Consider the following 23722-nt stretch of genomic DNA (forward strand, 5'->3'; position numbering starts at 1 on the left):
TTTTTGGGGTGCAATAGAGCGTTGAAGTCCCGCCCCCTCTCTTGACGACACCAGGCCCAGGAAATAATTCCCTATGCATTTTTCCCATAGACATTTCAAAAAGTATTTATTTAAAGACCTTATAAGCGTCGTCGACAAAGCCAGTGAGTTGTGACAAATCATGACAACAAAGTAAGACAATGAGGAAAATGAACGGGGAATTATTTTCCGGGTCTCTCGAGGGAGCGGGACTGCGACGCTCTATTGAGCTCAGAAAACAAAAGATTTTTTTTTTACAAAAATGTATTTTTGGTCACAATCCCTTTAATTATAGCGATAGAGCAAGAACATATGAAATAAATAGACGTTTGGACCGTGAGGTCTTTAACAAGTATGACCCCCCTGGGTGTCCTGGCCCACAGTTTGAGAAGCATATATAGAGACGGAAGCAGACGGATAGAGTGAGACAGGGGAGGGAGAGCGGGAGCAACCTTGATGACATGAAAGAAACAGCTGTATACAAATGACACATCCACACACATGCATCCCTACAGTAGCCTATGTACACAGGCACACACACTGTATACATGCACCCACACAAATGTATGCACACGCGTGCACACAGACACACACGCACAAGCACGCGCGCGCACACACACACACACACACACACACACACACACACACACACACACACATGTCCTTCCTGTGGTGATGTGCCCTGTGCGTGCGGTCATCGAACAGCTTCAAAGAAGCGGGCAAGGGGAGCGGCGTGGAATCCTCAAAGAGACACCCTCTCCTCCTCCTCCCCCTCTCCTCTCCTCTCCTCCCCCGCCTCCTCTCCCCCGCCTCCTCCCCCTCTCCTCTCCTGTGCTCTCCTCTCCTTCACCACCACAGCCTTACAACAGCTCATATGCTGCCCCTCCCCTGCAACCAATGAATGTAAGAGACCGAAGGACTTCATCTCAGCAAACTGCGTGCGTGCGTGCGTACGTACGCGCATGCACAGATATGCTGTTGGACTACCAGTAAACATTGAGTCACCCTTAAACATAACCTAATACAGTATACTTGTATGTACACATACACACACATGCCTTTTGTTTGACTTGACTCAGTATTGATCTGTATCACATCACATCATCCCATTGTCATGTCATATCATACTCATCATTGTTTATTATCATGATATCATTTTAGCATATACTGTATCATGTGTCATGTTGTGGCCGATCCCACAATCCCCGATACATCGGTCAGCCGACAGGCTAAGCCAGGGAGATATAGAAACGGCATGACGCACACATTGAAAGGACTCGTGTCCATCAAACGCATGCTCAAGTTTAAAGGCGCAGTGAAATGAAAAATAAGTTTTTCACACTTTTAGACCATATCCGTGGTCATCATATGGGCATACCTAACAATGGATGCCAAAACAATGGGAAAATTCTCATTTCTGTGTGTTTTTATATCAAAGGTCCATAAAAACGATTGTATTATTTATTTATTAAAACGAAAACGTGCTGCGTGATGACGTGTAGAGGTACACATCGAAAAAAGCCAATAAAAATGAAGCTCACATGTTTAATTCCCCATGTCTGCGCATCCATGCAACACAGCTGCTTCTGATTACAGATTTCTCCGTTTTTATTTCCATTCAAGATAACATTCAGACAGTGTATTACTCGGTTTCAACTTAATCATCACGCTAAAATATGTTTCTGAAAACATTATAGGGTAGAAATAAGCCACATAACAGTAAACTGGTTGTGCTGGGCGACCGTCTGATTTATAAACAAACAACACCACGCTGTTGCGCATAGCATTAGCCACCGTCCCTAGCTACCGTCCCATCGCCTGAAGGGATGCGACACTCTGATTGGTTCAGAAACTTCAGACCGGTGTTTCATGTGGAAACACCATTTTCATGTTATTCACCATTTCCGTTTCACTGCGCCTTTAAAATGCTTTTACTTGCAGTGACAAATATTATAATTCAATTTCCAATAAATATATGTCACAATACAGTATGTTCAAAGAAATATGCAAAATCTATATACCCTGTTTGGCTCCTACATTTTATCTATACTTTGCTATTTTTAGTACTTCTGAAAACATGTCTGAATGTGAACGTGTGTCTGTCTGTGGGTTTTATAAATTTTGAGCCAATGAAAAGTATTAACAAGAACATGTGACTAAACGATAACTACATTGGATCCACTGGAACACGGGTTATTTTGTCCATATACCCTGAAAAGTAACCGTTTGGTAAAAGTAAAGTTATAATCATAATTATCATATTGCTGCTGCCGGCTGGAAGCCTTGTACTGTATGTCCAATACGGTTAGGCACTTTTCAGGAAATGGTCTGCAATAGTGGACCCCTGTTCCGGGGTCTCGCGATATTTGGCTGCCAGACAGGAAACGGTGGGCAGTCTCGCGATACTTGGCACGTTCAGAAAAGTACTTTTTGCTCTTTAGATACCTCTATAAAATTACACAGTGTACACATCGAAACACAACACAGCAGACAATAATGTTTTATATGTCTTCTGTTATTTGCCAGAAGTGATTACTTTACAGAGTCATTCATAAATAATGTTGGTCACATTGGCTCTCATTGACTCCAGTGCATTCTGCCGAACTTCCGGGTGCAGTTTGGCTCCAATGGTGCGACGAATCTGCCGTCTGGAATTGCGTGATAGCGAAAATGACGTCGGTGACCGTACCTCCATTTAATATATACCTTGACAGGAAGGAGGAAGTCAAGCGGAAGTGCGGAAGGCATGCTGCCACTCAAGTGACTACTGGCCAATCACAGCGCGTCTTTTCCGGGACTCATCACCACTTAAATTCAAAGGAGCTTTATTGGGCATGAAAAAAACAAACGTTTACATTGCCTCCGATTGGCTAACTGAACGTCCCCTTCTCTCACACACACAATCTTTGTGTCACATAAGCTTGCCTTCCCTCGAGATACAGACGCCACCAGAGCTGAACCTTTCTACTGGTGAAAACAGCAACAAAAACCCAGCTATTGTCACTACTTTTGCTCGACACTCGTGTATACGACTATAAGTATAGGGCATTAATAAGATGGAAATCACACCTGTGTGAACTGAGCGGTGCAACTATACATTCATTGTTATAGTTACTGTTCCTTACTGTGCTCAACATCCAGACCCCCATGTGGAACGCGCCCAGGGCTGCTACTGTTACTGTAGCGTACTCTGTGCCACTCTGTGCTGCACTCTACTGGCCATTTTAGGTGTTGCAGCTGTCCGTACTCGGACGGACGGACGGATGGACACACATAGCTGCGTCATGGAGCGGATGCACCGCTCAAAAGGTTGAAATAGGCATGCGACAGTATCATATATCATCGTTTATCATCTTATCATCATACATACTCATGTGATATGTCTTATCACAGTACATCATCTTCTCATGTCATGTCACATCATATATCACTATCCTGACATCATGGGTCCTGACACACACACCCTTGTTTGAGCGGAAGCGGGTGTAGGTGGCACTGGACGTCACACACACACACACACACACACACGCGCACGCAGGTGCACGCACACACACACACCTCTATCAGTCACTCCTAGCCTTTACAGGTCTGGGCTGGTAAATAAGGCTGGCTTTGAGAGAATCTCATTACTGCAACACAAAGCAGCATTTCCTCTGAGGATAGTCCTGCGTGTGCGTGTGTTTGTGTGTGCGCACGCACGTGCGTGTGTGTGTGTGTGTGTGTGTGTGTGTGTGTGTGTGTGTGTGAGAGAGAGAGAGAGAGAGAAAGAGAGAGAGAGAATGAGAAAGTGAGAGCCTGAGTGAGACAGTGCAAATACTAAAGTGTAATCGAGTAAAGGTGCATGTGTGGATGTGAGCATGGCATTGTGTGTGTGTGTGTGTGTGTGTGTGTGTGTGTGTGTGTGTGTGTGTGTGTGTGTGTGTGCGTGCGTGCGTGCGTCCGTGTTTTGCATGCGTTGGTATACGTGTGCATGTATGCATGCATGCATGTTTGTGTGTGTGTGTGTGTGTGTGTGTGTCCGTGTGCGTGTGAGCCAGGCTCAATCATCAGCAGGCTGATGGGGAGGCAGTGTGAGGCAGCTGGGGCCTCCTGCCCAGGCCTTCAATTTTCCTCCCAGTCCATCCACTGGAGTGTGTAATTACTATGGGGCCGACCGGGGCCCGGCGTGGAAGTACACTGCCTGGTAACACACACACACACACACACACACACACACACACACACACACAAACCACCCATCCTACTGCAACCACTACCTCCCCCAAAGTCACACACCTCCCACCAATAGCCCCCACACACCCATCATGTTTCTCTCTACTCTCTCTCTCTCTCTCTCACACACACACACAGACACACACACACACAGACACAGACACACACACACACACACACACCGCACGCACACTAAGAATCATGTCCAGTCTCCAGTTCATCCCCCGTGGCCTGCCGGTCCTGGGGTGGCTGCGTCTCTCTGATCCGCATCTGGAGGCACACTATGAAATCCCACTCAGCCTTCCCCACACACACATACACATACACACACACACACACACACACACACACACACACACACACACACTGCAGTGTTATGGTCCTCCTCGCCATAGTTCTATATCCACATATTGTAAATACATACAGTATACATGATGATACCGCGTTGACCGCGGCTGTTCATCGGAGCGATGCCCCGATGCGGCCGCCATATTTGTCTGAGCAAGCTGCGCCCTGATTGAATTTTAATTTTATTTCACAGTATGCAAAATGGGTACATTTCAAATGAAAGCACAAGTCAATACAACACCTGTTTGTGTGGACAGTGGACACACCATGATTTTATTTAACCTTTATTTAACCAGTAAAAACACATTGAGACTGCATCTCTTTTACATGGGAACTACAGTATAGCCAAAAATGATTAAGCAATAAGCACTCATCACACTCGTTTAGAACAGGGTCCACCATTTTCAAGAGACGTACAGTACAAATATACACTTCTATGCAGGAAATCATCACGATGCATCATTTATGCATCATAAATCATCTTTATATTATAAAGATGATTTATGATGCATGCACTCATACTGTATGTGCATATACGCAATTTACAACCATAACTCAACATGTACTTATAGGTTAGGATACTGACCTAACTATACTTTATACCTGGCTTTCACCCTCCTTTTGTTCCAGATTTGTTACTTTATAGCTTTGTTATTTTATAGGTTATCTACTGTAATGTGATGCTCCATTGTTTCAGCTGTGAAGCTGATCCAAAGCATGATCCATTGATCCACAGACAGACAGACAGACAGACAGACAGACTATTTAGAAAAAAGTGAACTGAGCTGTGCAACTATACTTGTATTGTGGTAGTTACTGTACTGTATTCTGTACTGTACTGTTCTGTACTCAGAGTACTGTACTGTACTGTACTGTTGTAGCCTAATAGTTATAGTGCAATTTACAATTACAATTTAGGCATTCAGCAGACACTGTTAATCCAGAGCGATTTACAGTAAGCAAGGACAACACATGGTAATAGCCTACATCAAATACATATAAAATAAAAATAAAGAAAGGTTATTATTGCTTTCTTGTATTAACTTTTTTTTTGTTTTTTTAGGGATGAATGAATACAACAAAATACAACAAAGCATATCACCAAGATATTATAAAATGTCCTAAAATAAGCAAAGGATATCAGCAAAATGATTACAGAACAATGGACAAAAACTGTATAGCAATAAGTGCTGTACAGCAGTGGTTCCCAAACTATTTCATGTCAAGGGCCCCCAAAATGATACTCATTTGAAAATACGTGCCAAGGAGCCCCATAAGAGAAGACTTTTACAGCTCTAGGGACCCCGCTTTGACCTGAATTAGGCTACGGACCCTTATTTAATGGCATTCTGACCTGAGATCAGATTAAAAAATGTCTTCTACATCCTGACAGTTTTCTGAAAAAGCTATGTTTCTATGTCGTTCTTTGATTTTTCAAAAATACCTAAATCATAACATAATGCTAACACCAAAAGGGGCTCCCGCCCAAAATGGTTTAATGCCACTTCTATATCTCTGGGACCCCAATACATAATTGTAAAATCAAATCTTAATTACAAACGGACAAATGTGCACACTCTCAGAGTTACAGACCCATAAGGGTCCATTTGGTTCCAAACTATCATTTAGCTGGGGAACCCCTCAAGGACCCCTGGGGGGGGTCCCCGGACCCCACTTTGCTGTATAGTACTGTATGGATAAAAGTAGTTACCCAGCAGAGATTACTGCCATAAGACAGCTCTAAAACCCCCACAGGGACAGAGTATGTTTATATTGACAAGGGAGAGTTAACCATTATCTGTGAAAGAACAAGTTTAACCATATTTAACCTAACATCCTTATTTTGGGAATGTCACTCTAGGCAGAAATAATTGACTAGTGGTCTGCTACATTCTTAAATAATTCATACTCCATCGTACACACCATCGTTTGGTGAAAATAACTGATTTACAAGTACATCAGCTGTTTAGAGCCTGCAACACTGTCGTATGTATACGATGACGCAAGTACAGATCAGGCTTAATCGATTAAATAATCGCCTTCATTTATTGCGGCCTGCAGGTTAATTGCGGGTTAATATCCAATGCACAACGCACTTCACTTTAAATACTTCAGTGACAGTCTATATTAGTATTAGCTGAATGCCTAGTATTAGATTTTTTGTCTTTTTCTGTCCAATGTATTTGCATTTAAGTTCATAATGTGAACATAAGTAACCTATAGAACTAAATGCATTTGAAGTTACTTTTCAGGATTCCAATAAGAAAATAGCGAAACAAAATGTTCAGGATTTCAATTCAAATGTACATCTGCATCTACTGAGACGACAGTATTATGCATTATGCAAATGTGGCCCTCTGGAGTCAGTGTGGAACTATAGTGGCCCTCTGGAGTCAGTGTGGAACTATAGTGGCCCTCTGGAGTGAGTGTGGAACTATAGTGGCCCTGTCCATCTTCAAAGTTGCTCACCCCTGGCCTACAGTACAGTACCTATCTTTGCTCTGTGATCAAATTCAAACAGAAGTACATTAAAATAAATTTAAAATAAGTAATAAAGAAATATAGTGTGTTTCCACCTGAACATGAAGTGGTGTTGTCAACAATACTAAATATGTCAATAAATGTCACAAAATCTAAAGTGATGAATTGGGGGGAGTTTCAGTGAGCAGGCTAGAATCTCACTGCTGAACTTTATGTAGGTCTGACAATGTTTACGACTGCATGCGGAAACATCACACGGTAGTTATTTATTCAACGAATGCACGCAGAGAGGCTTATATGAATCAACAACAACAAGTTATCTTCTCATTATACAGTACTTTATATACCAAATATGCAGCTACTGCAATCAATGCCTGCTGTGTGCGTGCATGCGGGCGTGCGTGCATGCGTGTGTTTGCGTGCAGCGCATGAGTGCGTGCGTGCGCATTTGTGAACGTTTTGGCACGCTCCAACCATCAGGATGAGTGGTGTGCAAATGTTTCAGTATGCATGTTGAGTGCATTTGTAATGGTGGACCACTCACAGTGTTGGTCTGGCAAAAACACACAGGTGGAATGATGGAGACACTGATGAAGGAAGAGAGAGAGAGAGGGAGGATGAGGAAGGGAGATTTCAGAGGAAGAAACAGAGAGGTTAAGGACGTTATATATATATAGTCAATATGACAGAGTCATGATAGATTAATTGCAATCTTTTGCATTGTTTCTAGGTAGACTAAAGTACTTATTTATCCTAGTATTTTATCCTATAGTATTGTATGTTTTTCCCCCTGTCTTACCTGCATTTTCGGTGATTTTTTTCTGTTTAATGCTGAGCTCCAAAATTCCCTATATGCACTTCACTTGTGCAAATGGGAAATGAAGTCTATTGTATTCTGTTCATATATTATGGTGTCACACACACACACACTCACACACACACACACACACACACACACACACACACACACACACACACACACACACACACACACACACAGCATGGCAGGAGAGGTTTCTCCTCCAGACCTGTGTGTGTGTCTGTGTGTGTGTGTGTGTGTGTGTGTGTGTGTGTGTGTGTGTGCTCGCGCATATAAATGCTTGCACAGGCCGTGTCTTGCTCTGCACAGTGGGAATAATCGTGCGCACACACACACACACACACACACACACACACACACACACACACACGCCCGGTGGCCATGGGACAGGCAGACAATTAAACAGTTCAGCGTGGGGTAACCTCCCTCTGCCTGTGGGGGGCGGTAGACGCACAGCTGGAGACAGCAGGACAGGCGAGAACAGCAACACCTACAACGGACACTCAGAGACATGCGCGTGTCACACGCCACGCGCACGCACACACACACACACACACACACTCGCACACACACACGTCAGACAGCAGGTGACGAGGCTGATTAAGAAGTTAGTCAGATGAGGATCAGACCTCTTCCCGGCGGTGACCTCCAGTCACCGTCCTGAACACACTGAGCGCTGCACACGTGAACATGTCCTTCACGCCGTGTCCTATCACAGCCCCCCAGTCCACATAAAACACACAAATATAGCAGGGGAAAAATGTTATATTGTAGTAGGTTCTGGCCAAATGTAACATTGATTATACAGCAATACTGTAGGCCTATGTATGTGTTTGTAATGTGTACTTCTTGTAGGTCCTTGTAGGTGTTATGACTTGAGTGGGTTCCAAATGGCCCTGTACGGGTGTGTAACACTGAGAGTGTACACGATGGTTCCGTTTGTACACTCTCAGAGTTATATTATGGGGGTTCTTGAAATGTAAAAGTTTGAGAACCACTGCACACTAAATGGAACAGAGCCTCAATTAGTATCATCGGCAACACCTGTGAATTAAGGAAGTATAGGGAAGCAGCCCGGAAGTAGGAAGAGTTATTCTGTGTCTATAGTCTCGTGTATAGCCAGACAACTATTCCACAATCTCCCAATGCTATAGAGCACCGAAGTCTGACGTCACTTTCAGTATAGAGGGCGTCAATACACAGGTTCATGCATTTCTTTATTTCCATTGTAATCCCCATAGGGGGGTTTTAGATCGCCTCATATAAGAACTGTGTTTGAGAAATAAACACGTCACCCCGGCCGTTTCACTCATATGGATATGAAGAATCAACTGACTGAGAGAAAACGCTAATGTTACTGCTACTGAATTAGTTACATTCTCGCTAGAAACAGACTGTATCATATATGAGTGACTGACTGTTGCAAACGATACAGAGACACCTCCCCGACAACAATGCAGAGACAGCTTGTTTATTTTTGGACCACAGCGCTCATATGAGACGATATTAAGATGAGCCCATGTTATTCTCCATAGAGAAATTGCTTCCGCGAACCAGGGGAATCAAAGGGATGAGCGATTTACGTCAGGACTTCGGTGCTCTATAGAGAGTCTGGAACTACAGCCCCCATGAGCTGAGTAAGGAATGCTATCTAGAGTCTGGAACTACAGCCCCCATGAGCTGAGTAACGGAAGCTGCCATTTCCGGTCACGGAAATATATTTTAAAATATCTTTACATTTTATTTTTGCATTTCCTTTTCTGCTAAGCAACAAGCTATATATATATATATGCTTAGATGATTTCTATTTCTATTAGGATAGATTTGCGCGACGGAAGTGGGGAGACTCCACTTCCGCTTTATATTTTAATCATGATAGATTGCTCCAGACTGTATGATGGAAGCATTTGGAAATTGCGAGAGGCAACAGTCTGGCAACGCGAGACATCCTGCTGAGTGCAAGCATGGAGCCATTGGGTCACATTTTTATTTTTTACCGTCTTTGGTATGACAAAAAGCTGCCAACTCGCGCTCTGATTGGCCGAACGACGCACCGACGTACGCACGCAACGCCCCGATTGGCCCGAGGGTGCATGTCACCGACATACGCAGCCGAAAACAGTACCTCTGCTCGCGCAAGTAATAATTGGTAGGCTTTTGATTGATTGAATACTTTTATTAGCTGGAGAAAAAAAAAACAAGTACAGGGAAGTGCAGTTCAATTCAAGGTCTTCTCCGAGGATTTAAATGAATCCCAAGAAAGCACTATGGCTTGTTTCCACATGGTGACGTCCTTATGTACTCAATTCATTGAAACAATTAATGACAGACAGAAATGCAATACTATGTACAGTGAAACATCTTATAGATCTGCCAATTTTGAATTTGAAATCCTGAATACTAACAGTTTTGGACATATGAGGTTTCCACCTGACAGCAATGATACAGTATGAGCCATTTAGTTATACGTGTACGCTATAGTATAGGCCCATACACCGCTGACTGTTCAGCTACTCTGCAAAGTGACATAATTATCCTCAAATGTACAATATGTTGTTTCTTTATGTTTGCCTTCCCTGCTTTCTTAATCCTTCCTTATCCTTTGTACCGAGAATGTGCGTGTTATTCCTTTATGCTGAGGTTATAGACTGTGTGTGTGTGTGTGTGTGTGTGTGTGTGTGTGTGTGTGTGTGTGTGTGCGTGCGTCCGTACAGTATGTGTGCGGTACTGTGTGAACTTCAGTTGTGGTGGCTCTTGTTGTGATAGAAGCAGGCTGAAGTCTTTGTGTTGGCGTGGCAACTGATTGCCCGAGCAATGCTATTCTTGTTTGCTGTTGCGGGAGAGGCAGCATTGCCTCGAATTTGTACAAAATAGTCAATTAAATTAACTGTGAAAGGCTATTTATTTTAACCCGGGGATACATTTTTTTTTATGTTGTTGTCTTTCTCTCTTCTCTCATGTTACAAGGAGAAGAAGGCTGCAGAAATTGGCAGGAGAACAAAGAGGCTGGCATCTGTAGGACGTTCTAGCACTAGAGTCACACTGCCCTCATGTGGTCAGAGGTGGCCACTGCTACAGCCACTGCACCTGGCTGAAAATGGGACTTATTTCTGTGCTGTGTATAACCTCAATGTTTGGGCGGGAACCCCCTTTGGTGTTAGCAGTATGTTATGCTTTAGCTATTGAAAAATAACAGATCTACAAGCTCGCTACGAGCATGTAGGTCTTCTATTTTTGAAAAATCGAAGAACGACTGACATAGAAACATGGCTTTTTCAGAAAACTGTCAGGATGTAGAAGACATTTTTAGAATCTGATCTCAGGTCAAAATGGGTTATATATGGCAAACCACTCAATAGACTTGAAACAGACTTCCTCGTTTCGTTAACGAGGGTGGGCCTGAGTGTCCTTGCATGTAGTACTATTGTAGTAGGGCAAGGGACACACCTCATTTATAGTTATATTTATGAGTTTATATGGATCCCTCAGACTGTTGTTGTACTGGCCATCTCCCAGGTGTGAATTAATTTGTGGTAAGTGGTGCATTTATATAGCGCTTTTATCCAAGGCGCTTTACATACTGTAGATTGTGCATTGAAAATAAAAGACACGAGACTTATTTAAGACTTACATACAATGGTGGGATCATCAAAACACACAAATGAAAAAAAACTATTCCATTTTACATCAGAGAGGCATTGTTGATTTTGACAGCACATTTTGATTTAGTTATAGTCTTTTGAATACATTTTCATTTAGTTGGAGTCACATTTTAGTCTACTGAATGTTTTAGTGTTAGTCTAGTTTTAGTTGACTATAAGATTTTAGTCGACTAAATCTACAATTGATGTTGTCGACTAAGTAAAATGCATGTTGGTGGGCCTTGATGGCGTCGTAATGTCCGGTTAAACACTTTGTTGCATGCTGAAAATAGATCATCTACAAGAGCAGATCTACAAGCTCACAAGCACAATCAAGCATACAATGACTTTTCTTTTAGTTCTACTGGATTTGTTCTCCACTAGTCCCTCCCTAACATTTCTGTCTTATTTGTTGACAGAATTGTCAATATATTGAGTCTTTGTTTTTGTCATCATAGCTTAGTGTTTAATTTCATTTTCGTTGGTGAAAATCGGTATAGACGACGAACATCTTTCGCCAGTTTTTCTCGATGAAATCAACAGTGCAAATCACTGTTGGAGCAGAAATTATCCATAATGTCCTAAACTGTAATGTTTAGGGGGGGTAAAGAAAAACATCTATGGTTTTACGGTCATTTTTCAAAAAACTTGACAATAGCAGAAATTACTACTTTTGAACTGTCAAATTAAATTATGGCATTAATTTAGAAGAAACAGATAAGGTTTCTATATACCCAGCAGCGACAATATGGAAGATCGTATACCCTCTCCGTTTGATTTGTCACTATACAGCAGTGAATAGGTTTACAGCAGTAGATTGAAGGGACACTCCAGAAGTCGCTTCAAACTTCATATAAATTCTCAATCAATCAGATTTATTGTCACTTCCACAATATACACTGGCTCATGATGCTTCACATTTAAAAACAATAGACACGTTAAAAAGAGGCAAAGCCTTTTAAAAAAAACATTAAAAAGGTAAAAGGAGCAGACAACATTGGCAGGAGAAAGTGCTGATGCATTCAAAGTATATGTGTGTAAAGTGCTATTCATCTCTCAGGACGTTGGCCTTGGGGGCAGTATGTGGCGAGCGTTCAGTGTCCTAATGGTTTGGGGAAAGAAACTGTTGGACAGACAGCCTGCATGCTGGTGCTTCCTCCTAGGCTCTTGAACCTCCTACCAGATGGCAGGAGTTCAAGTTTGAATGGACAGAGCAGAGCATACATACACTGCAGCACATTCTCCCTATTTCTATTAGCCTGGCAAATATCCAGGTTTTTGAATACTTTTTGTTAAGGGATAGTGGCAATCCACTATACTGTCTATACTATAGCATAGTATATGTTTTTAATTTAGACCGTTGATGCATTTCTAACCATAATAAGCTGCAGTTCCTTATTTGACGAATAACAATGTGCGAACGCACGCATGCACACACGCCACACTGTAGACTCATCTGGGGCTGTGATAGGTCATCGACATGGCCGCATGTGACTGGAGGTCGCCGGGAAGAGGTCTGATCCTCGTCTGACTCAAGGAAGCTTAGAGAAGGAAAGGACATGGTCACGTGACTGGGCTGCGCCATGAGACTTCCATGGAGGCTTTCATTGGAGCCAAACTACACCCAGAAGTTCAGCAGAATGCATTGGAGTCAATGAGAGCTCGGTGACCAGCTCATGAACAAGCCTTTTGTAAAGTAATCTCTTCTGGAAAATAAGACATGTAACATATTATTGGCTGCTGTGTTGCTTTTCGATGTGTACACTGTGTAATTTTATAGACTTATATGGAATCTAAAGAGCACAAAGCATCTTTTCTGAACGTACCAAGTGTCGCGAGACCCACCGTTTCCTGTGTGGCAGTCAAATCTCGCGATCCCTCCGAGACAGAAACGATACCTGCTGCTATTTAGATCCTCAAATAAAATGATATACTGTGCACTCTGTGCACATCGAAAAGAAAGTGATTAGAAAACAACCTGTGATATGTCTTCTTTTATATTCCTGAACCGATTATAGTACAAAAGTCTCAATTGTTCAGAAACAATGTTTGTTATGAGCTGGTCCAGCCGTCTCCATTCACTGCCATGTATTCATTAACCTTCCGGTGTGAGATTTGGCTCCCATGAAAGTGTCATGGCGCAGCCCAGTCACGTGACCAATTCCTTTCCTTCTCTAATAATAAGCTTCCTTGATCTGACTAACTTCTTAATCAGCCTCCTCACCTGCTGTCTGACGCACGTGTGTGCGTGTGAATGTGGGTCTTCCGAACCCACGCTAACCCATGGACAGGCACTTGGATTGGAGCATATGTTCCACTTGTTTGATGAGAACCATGCCTCCTGCTGTGCTGGTCTGCTGCCTGCATGGGCTTGGTGAAGAAGACCACGGACTCACATGAATGAATGAAACCGAATCAGAATCATGGAGTTGTCTTCTTTGCTCACAGCTGCAGTGCATCATCTGATTAACAATGGGACTTAGTGGAGCTTAAGCTCCAGTGGCCACAGCTTGCAGGGCCCTGTGCGAGACTATTTCAAATAGTAGGTACAGCTGTTTGCTTCCGTCGAAAAATGTAACGCAACACTGCAGCCCCAGCTAGTGTTTTTGGTCGTCCGACAGTTTCTTAACCACTCGGTGGGAGGAGACTAAAATATAGCAGATTCAGTGTCAGGGAGCAGCCTTATAACTCTATAGCCAAATTCCAATACCCCAAATCTCGACCACTCACTCACTCACTCACTCACTCACACTCGGTCACTCCAGCACGGTGGTGTTACGGTGAAATTTGTGACCTGCTGAAATGTCACAATCGTGTTGACATCACAGAATGTCAGTGTCCGAATGTAAATCATTGCAGTTCGTTCATTAGCAGAGTTCAACCTAACGGTATTTAGGCCACGTATTTTAAGACTTAATTCCATGTAAGTTGTATGTAAGTCCACAAGATGGTCACATATTTCGGCAGGTCACCAATTTCACCATAATCTGCCATGCTGGAGTGACCGAGTGCTGAGTGAGCGACTGCGAGGCCGACATTTTGAGTATTGGAATTTGGGAGGATGCAGCGGCAATAGTGCTGGCGGAATCACATGCACGCGATTCACATGCACGCGCACAAATTGCACGTGCATGGGGCCTTTTGAATTTGCCCTCAGAGGCGTTGATTCGGTGTATTATATGGTTCCTGTCGTGTCAACGGTAACCCTATCATCCCTATTCTGGCCAGTCATAACAGGCCAACATATAGACAGAGAATTGGTCAATGGGGGGAAAAGGAGGGGCCAAGTATAGACCCCTGAGGGACAACAGTCAACTGAGTGGAACTATGTATCTGCAGTACATACAAACACATTAGAAGATTAGACCATCTGACAGAGTGAATACTTGCAAAAATCCCACTGTAGTGCACTGCAGGGGCACGCACGCACGCACGCGCGAGCGCACACACACACACACACACACACACACACACACACACACACACACACACACACACACAGCCGTCCAGCTAAATGAGGCATGTGATACAGTGTGGTGGAATGGGTATGACAGTAAGACAGAAAGAATAATTGTGGGTGGGAGACAGACAGAGCAAATGATGGGCTGGCGGGGAAGTAAACATGACCAGTTCCTGTGACTGACTGAAGAACACTTTACGTCTCATTGACTTTGAATAATTTCTCACATCAAATGAAAAGTAATTACAACACTGCAGCTCATGTTGAATGGTTCCCACTGTGTCTCTGTTGTCTCTGTGGTGTGTGTGTGTGTGTGTGTGTGTGTGTGTGTGTGTGTGTGTGTGTGTGTGTGTCTGTGTGTGTTGAGGGAGGGCTGGAATTGTGCTGAATAACACATGAGACAAGCCAGGGTTGTCAAGCTTTGGTCACTGAAGTCATTACACCTGTCACAAACTGGCTCAAGTGCGGTGACATACATGTCCACAACTGGCCAAAAGGTTTCATTGTAACTTGTTAGAAAAACAAAAGAATAGAAAACAAGTTAGATGAGATGTGACAACCTGTGAAGTCAGTAGTGTGTGAAGAGTGCATTGTGGTGTATGGCTGAGTCGCGAGAGAGAGAGAGAGAGAAAGATAGAGAGATTCAAAATGTCAATAGAACAGTGGTTCTCAACCACAAATGCTTTAAAAAAATTAAGTTGGCCCTGATACAGAAAAGTATCAACAACAACTGCATTAGCTCCTCTTCTTCTAAAATAATTCAAAGAGAATACTTTCATAACCTGTTGAGTGGAAATAAACATGATGGGTCGCATGTGTGTGCGACCCATCACCTTTATTTCCATTATATGATTTGAATGGGTAACGTATACCTTATAAGTCAGAGCGCGGTGGTCACGAGATAAGTTATAACCTGTTGAGTTACATACCGTTTACCGTATGTCAGGTGGCAAAGAATAGTACCACACATTTGCTTTGTGAGCTCGCACTGTAGTAGATCCGCTGTTTTGGAAATGTTCGCCTCTAATGACTTGGCCAAAACAGGGACGGCAGCTTGAAAGTGGTTAAATCAGACTCAAGTAGCCTAATAACATTTTAATTTGACATTTATAGAAATGGGTCACATTTTGTGGAAGATCCTCACAAACGTTATAATAGGCATGTTTTCAGATTGCTCACTTTTAGACTGTTCTCATTTTCAGTATGAAAGGGGAAAAAAAACCCAAAAGATGGAGGCATGACGCCACATTCTGAACATTCTCACTGTCAATGCTATGGAAATGAGGTTTACTCCACTCCAAGCATGTTAATGTGTCTAATCCCTGGATTACGGGCCCATTTTCAAGGTGCAATTACATCACCGAGTACGGGGATCACCATAATAATGGCATCTCGGTAGCATTTCCAGCTAATCCTGTTGCATTCATTATCAAAAGCAGGTGGGATGCAGCTTTCTGAAACGATGGATGCGCGAGTCTACCTTTTGTCCTTGGCACAAAAGAACTGATCGGAGGCTTAAAGGAGGTTCGCTGCATCTGCACATCCATCCTGCCAAGACAAGATGGTACAATGCAGAGTTCACCACAGGTGAGTGCTTGGTCGCCTGCCCAGAAACAGATCAGCACCTGGATATTGAAAATAAGCCTGAAGCTAGGAATTCACCGAAATCTCTAGACTGGGTTGTGTTATTGCACCGTATGACTGCCTAGCTAGCAAGAACATAATCAGGTTATTTAAGCAGCATGAGGCTCACGCACACACACACACACACACACACACACGCACACACACGCACACACACGCACACACATACACATACACAAGAGATTGCTCTGTGTGTGCATGTGCTTTAATGGAGGTGCATGGTTGAGCATCAAGGGTAAACTTTGTGCATTGTCATGTTCTTTAATGACATCAATCATGTCACATTATATACAGACGTGCTGCAATAAGAACATCACTTAATGCAGTTCACATCAAGGTCCATTATTTTGAGCCACGGGCCACAATTTGGTGAGATATTTTTATCCTCACAGACCCAAAACGTACAATATTTGGTTGTCGTCGGATAGGATTGAATTGATTCATCGAGGAAACCGATAGATTGTGCAGTCCAGGTATAGGGAATGAGACATTGCCACCAGTTGAAGGAGTTTAAGTATCTCAGGGTCTTGGGGAGGGGAGGACGGAGAAGGAGATCAGCCGGAGAATGGGAGCAGCAGGGGCAGTATTGCAGTCGCTGCACCGCTGAGTCAAAAAAAGAGAGCTGAGTCAGAAGGCAAAGCTCTCCGTCTACTGTATATACAGGTTTAATGTTTGTCTTTAGTTCAATGTTTGTTTTGTAAATGCATTGAAAATTAAGGAAAAATGTACGTCATAATGTGTCATTTACGTCATATTGTCTCTTTATTGTTAATGGCGTTTAATGTTTGTGTTGGCACCGTTCGTTTTATATCACCATTACATCACCTGGAGAGGGAATTCTGGAGCTCTCTGGTGGAGCTGTTGCCCCCGCGACCCGACTACGGATAAGCGGTTGAAGATGGATGGATGGATTACATCACCTAATCAACATGAGTTAGACTTTAATATATTAGCGACCCTCACTTCACACGGGTGTGATTTTTTTAACTGCGTTCCACTCTTGGGTGGCAGTGCTGTAGAAGGAGAATTTACCCATTATTTGTAACTCTCCATCATTTATATCATGGGGACCACCTGGACCCCTCTCATGGACCACTGGTTGAGAACCACTGGCTTAATGTACTGTAATCCCTGTAGTGTTGCTTATTATTTGAAGAAGGTTCTTGTAAAACAAACAAACACTTACTATTTGAGATGAAATAAGGTGTGGACCATTACATTTTTTACAGTCTATGGTACCGTGTTGCCTCTTATTAAACAGCCAATACACAGTAAAAACCTGTATATAATTTGACACATGATTTATGTGGCCAATTGATTTTAATGAAACTGCTCAATGAAGTCTGCTGTAATGGTTTTCCTCCGCTAGATGGAGACAACATCCCATCAAAAGCCGTGTTGATTTTACCTCCACGACCACGTATGACGAAGGCACGCATGTGTAGCTCGATCTCGCGAGACCCAGATGTAAACAAACAGGTGTTTTCTAAATGTAGCGCCCGCCTCGGGTGACGACAGCCGTTTCTCCCGCTGCAAAAAAGACCGCGGTGAAAATCAACAAGATGCGCTGACATTAACATCGTCCTGACGAGAGGTTATTTCTCACGGGAGCCGTAAGTCTCGTTGTGATCTTTACATGACCCGCCTCTCCCGCACGCGCATTGGTCGGATGAAAACACACGACGGGTCCTGATTGGCTGGCCGGTCTGGCGTCACACTTCCGTAAACTCCTGCTTTGCTTCAGTTGAGTTTGTTTTGACGTTATTCTGGGAGAGCTCCATATTGACCTACTGGACACAACAGTAAGATAGAACCACGTCTTTACAAACAAAAAACGACAGCTATTGTGACAGTTTGTGTCCAACCTCTAAAACCCCGTGCTCTTATTCACCATTCAAGCAAAAACACCGTTGTTTTGGTCAGCTAGCACTATAGCAGTGGCTAGCTTGTGAGCTAATGCAATATCAATTTAACTTTAGCCACCTAGCCCAGTGTTAGCTGTGTGTTGTTTTTTTCTGCCGTTTGACTCCCTTCACGTTAACAAATTATTATGTTTTCACTGTGCATGTGATAGGGATTGCACGAGCTGCCATTGTTCATTGTGTTTTTCAATAGATTCGTTCTCATTTTTTTTTATCATGGTTTACTAAGAAAGCACAGGGCTATCCAAGCTAGTTCAAAATAAATGCATTGGAACTTCTGGTCTGACAGAGTGTTTCTAAATGTTTAGTAGAGACATTTTTCTTGTCTTGTTACGACTCACTGAAGATGAAAGAAGGCTAAATACAATGGCTTTGAGATGTTTCTGTGTGCCATGAAGTTGTAAAGTAAAGTGTACAGGAATTGCCCATTCTGGTACAGGCACACATTAAGACCTATACAAATATACAAACCTATACAAATAATAACATACACATAATTGTTATGAGCTTAGTGTTTAACCCTCTCTACGACATGTCAACATATCTGCTGTGGCATACTTCAAAAAGTGCAGATGTTGTTTGCTGCTAAAGTTATTGTAGCCTGTGTAGTTAACTTGTGAGAATCTGTATTGTTTTATTGTTTTTTTTAATGTAAAATGTGTTGGTTGAAGTCAAGATGATGGCCTGTAGTGAGTGTTGACAGCAGTCCACCACAGTCTTGTCTGTTGAAAATGCATCTACCATCACTTTCACATTCTAATTGTCCACTGCTTTCGTTCGGACCAGAATTCTGTTTTTGATACCGTACATTGTTTCTTCACTACAGGCCACTACTGGCCCAGCATTTGTAAACCTAAGCATTAAGCATGAATGTGCCTATATTATTTTACATTATCAGTGATGTGAATAGGTTTTCAAATTCAATGTATTGGGTTTTAGTTGAGTCCTACGTCAACGACTTCAGAGTACAGTACTGATACTGAGTACAGTATTGCATCCCAGGAGGGTGACAGGATTGCCTCCTTTCTCAATTTAGTGAGACTAAGGATGGAGGATGCAGGCTATTTGCGTCACTGCATTATAAATCATGCAATCCTGTCTTGTTAAACTATTTCGGTTGTGTATTTGAGGAGAGTATTTGGCATTATTATAATTTGTATATTTTCCGGACTTAGTCGTCTTAGTTGAAAACTGCATGTGTGTACAGTCAAGTGAAGAATGAAGAGATGTGCACAGAGCCGACTCACAGCCACCTCACATCATAATTCTGAGCATTTATTGAGATATTAAGCAACTTTTGGGATTTTTGGCATAAATCAAATTAATATATTATTGATAATTCATAGACCGTTCATGTCACACCGTACGTCTGAACAAATGCTGGGGGAAACAAAAGTGGTGATAAAAAAGTCAGATTTGCTGACATTTCAATGGTTTAAGGTCCCAGGCTTTGATCTGCAGCGATACAATAACTAGGATGCAGCTGCTTCTTTTTGTTATAGTTCTTGCCCCCCAAAAACCGCCAAAGCTTCATATTTGTCCATTTTTGAAAGTGATGCAACTATAGCGTATTAACACGGCGGCATTGAAGGTCTTGTCGTCGTCCTCCAATAAAAAGCACTGTCGTTAAAATGCACAGCGGCAGCGGTGGCCAAACGGTTTGCGGAGCGGTCTTGATATCGGAAGGTCGCTAGTTCGTATCCCCGGACCGGCACGTTAAAATTACCACCGCTGAAGTGCCCTTGAGCAAGGCATTGAACCCCTACCATGAAATGGTCTATGAGCAGGGCCTGGCTGTAAACAAGTTCTTGAGCTTAGTCCAGTTACCCTGGGTAAATATAGTAGCTTTGCTTTGCTTTGCTTTGATATCTTTTCCAGTGGTTTAGTGTGAATGATGTTCTGTTCACACACTAGTTCGCCCTACATTCTCATTCCATGCGTGTTGTCAAAGGAGCTTGGTCACTGTGCTTGGTCACTGTATCTCCCTGGAAATAATAACGTCTGGGTTTCCGAGGCTACTGTGCCGTCAGCTGACGTAGGATTCAGACTCATTCAACCAAATTCTGCAACTGATAACAGTGGGTTGCTTCCTTGCCTCTGCCTTGATAACAGTCGGATTTGGGGAAATCATGAGTCACATCACACACAAGTCTATGCTAGGCTTAAGATGAATGTGAATTGGTTTGATCTAATCATCCAACAATGACAGAACAGAACATTGATTAAAACCCAGGTACCAACCCAGGTACCAACTAGGGCAGGGGTATTCAATTAGATTAGGCCGGGGGCCACAACTGTAGAATGATTGTGGCCGCCAATGGAATACCACTGAACTAGGGGTTCAACTATCAATTGTCTTCTTAACCCATTTAGACCTCAGTTAAAAACATTCACTTTGAATTTGAAAGAATATATATTCAAAGTTTTGCACCACGCTATTTTTCAATAGCTAAAGGGCTTCTCGCCCAAAATGGGTTCATTAATCGAATAATGAGAGTACTTCTTTCTCTTATGATTTTTATTGATCATCTTTATTTTTTAAAATTGATTATTTTATTCAAATTGATTATTTTGTTAGTTGATTATATCGATTAGTTAACTGTTTGCACCTGTGCCTTCTTGTCTCTTTCTACCGATAACAGGTTGAGAACCAGGAGGGCAAAATGTCGTCCGACTCTCCGCGCAGGCCAAGCCGCTGTGCTGGAGGGGTTGTGGTGCGAGCACACGCCGCCACGTAAGAACAACACTCAGAACAAGAACATACAAACCACAAAATACGGAAAATAAATTTGTACTAAAAATAAATAGATGGAGGAAGTTAGTGAGTACATGAACTCGGTCTCTTTTATTTCTGTGTATAAAGCCCTAAACATAATTATAGAAGTTACATAGCATTGTGAAAACAATGTAAAGCCACATGTCAATGCCTCGCGTGAGTGATCCGTTATTGGCTAATGAATCACTGACCATTCAGTGACTCATCAACTCATGAGAGTTGAAACGAGGAACAGCAGTGTAAATTACACCGGTGATGATGTTGGTCTGACAGACTTAACCCATTTTGGGCGGGAACCGCTTTTGGTGTTATCATTATGTCGGGCTTTAGCTATTGGAAAATAGCAGATCTACAAGCTCATAGCGTGCCACCAAGTGGCGCGCTACGAGCTCGTAGGTCTGCTATTTTTGAAAAATCGAAGAACGACTGACATAGAAACATAGCTTTTTCAGAAAACTGTCATTTTCAAACAGACCTTTTTAGATCTGATCTCAGGTCAGAATGGGCTAATGATGTGGTGGTGACGGGGTTTTCCGAAGCTCCATGAGGTATTGGAGATTTGTCACATTAGCTCACAGATGTCATTGATTTATGCAGCTCACATGTCTTCCCTTGGCAGCGCTAAATCAGCGCGCGAGTCGGGATACTTTCACGACTCATCTGTTGTTAATTCATTGATTAATTAGAACAATGACCAATTCTTCTTTTGGGTGCTAGCTGAACTACAGTATATTATGACGAATGCACGTCTTGCCCGATGATCTGCTATGGCATTGACAAATATTTTCTTTTGTTGCCATTTCAGGGAACAGACCTACATGGAAAGTGTGGTTACCTTCTTGCAAGATGTTGTCCCCCAGGTAACTTATTAGTCTTATGAGTCTTTTGCTAAATATTAGTGATGACTGTCGGTATCGGACAATAAAGATTATTGTGATAAGGCTAGGGCAGTGGTTTCCAAACGGTGTGCCATGACACAAGTCCATGTGTACAAACCTATAAAAAAACGTTATGGATAATTTTGTCAATTGTCTATAATGGTAAATGGTGCATTTATATAGTGCCTTTATCCAAGGCACTTCACATAGATTGTGCATTACATTCACCCATTCACAGCAATTAGGGGTTCAGCGTCTTGCTCAGGGGCACTTCGACGATAACACTGGGGGAGCCCGGAATCGAACTAGGAACCTTGCGGTTTCCATCCGGCTGTTCTACCGGCCACTCTACCCCTGAGACACTGCCGCCCTATAGCTGTACCTTTTACCACTCTCCTATAGAGAACTTAAGCTTCAACCTATTTTGGGCATTTCACTCATAGGCCCCAGCATTGCTATTGTGAATGAGAACTGTTTTGTCGTAGGCAAAGCAATGGGAAAGACACCCTTTACTCATAGCAAATATAGCCAATAGACGAGCTCACAACGGATCAAATCAAACACCACTGGGATGAGGAATTCAATTCAGCCACTAAATAAACCAATGCCTGTAAATGTTTACCGTTTATCCTATAAAAATGGCACTGTAATTGTACATTTAATGTTAGCCTCCTGAGTCCCGATGTTGTCAGACTGCTAGAATGATGCCCGATTCTTTTCACCTACTCTTATTTCCTTCTGTGGTTCTCATCTCAGGCATACACTGGGGCACCTCCGACGGATGAAAAAGAGAAAATCATTTGGGTTCGATTTGAGAAAGCTGACCTTAACGGTAAGTCATCAGGCGGAAAATGATTTGAAGTTGAAGGGTGACTGTGCACTGCAATATCTGCAGTCTGCACTAGTGTTCATTTATGACTAGTTTGCAGGGGGTAAATGTTGTTTATCAGCAGCATAATCGATAGCATCGCAACGTTTGGCACAGTTGGCTGGCATAACAGAAACTTGAGCCTAATGATGACAACCTACCACAAAAATACTGGGTTTTATTGCATTTTATTTCACCAACTCAGTCCGTATTCAGTATCCAGTCTATGTTCTCCAAATGAAGGGGAAGAGGGTCATGGGATTCGTTTGTAGGTTCTATCAGTCATGGGTGCTGAAGGGAGTTTTCATTTAGTGCCAGTTTTTCCCAAACAAGGGGCTAGAGTGTAAAAAATGGTCCAGCCTCACCTCTGGCTGCACAAATCAAGGGTTCACACTTTGGGTTTAATAGTTGAAGCATGCGGTTCCTACTTACAGACTGAAGAGCAAGCGAAATGTTGGTTGTTAGAATTTGAGTTCAACTCTAGGTTGTGTAAACTCGGGCTAGAGACGAGCTCTTTACTCTTATTGGTACACACTCAAAGTGTCGCACACTTCAGACAGAAGACATAACATGTCTTCTCTCTGAAGTGTGCGACACTTTGATATTATCTATGCCTGTCCCTTTCTTAAATCTTTACCACGTCTGCGCCCTTGA

At 42.7% G+C, this 23722-nt stretch overlaps 1 protein-coding gene across 1 annotated transcript in view; it reads left to right on the forward strand.

Moving 5' to 3' along the window:
- The window catches only part of LOC308321854 (BCAS3 microtubule associated cell migration factor-like), a gene marked incomplete at its 3' end in the record, with an annotated part of 70664 nt that overhangs the window by 27614 nt on the left and 19328 nt on the right, over positions 1–23722 (forward strand). The window contains exons 2-4 of the mRNA XM_080772945.1: positions 21189–21280; positions 22128–22182; positions 22957–23032. Of these exons, the coding sequence (XP_080629071.1) occupies positions 21189–21280; positions 22128–22182; positions 22957–23032 (223 nt within the window). The remainder of the gene's footprint in view (positions 1–21188; positions 21281–22127; positions 22183–22956; positions 23033–23722) is intronic.

This window comes from Protomyctophum bolini (genome assembly GCF_963924005.1).
Source record: "Protomyctophum bolini genome assembly, chromosome: 9".
Taxonomy (NCBI): Eukaryota; Metazoa; Chordata; class Actinopteri; order Myctophiformes; family Myctophidae; genus Protomyctophum; species Protomyctophum bolini.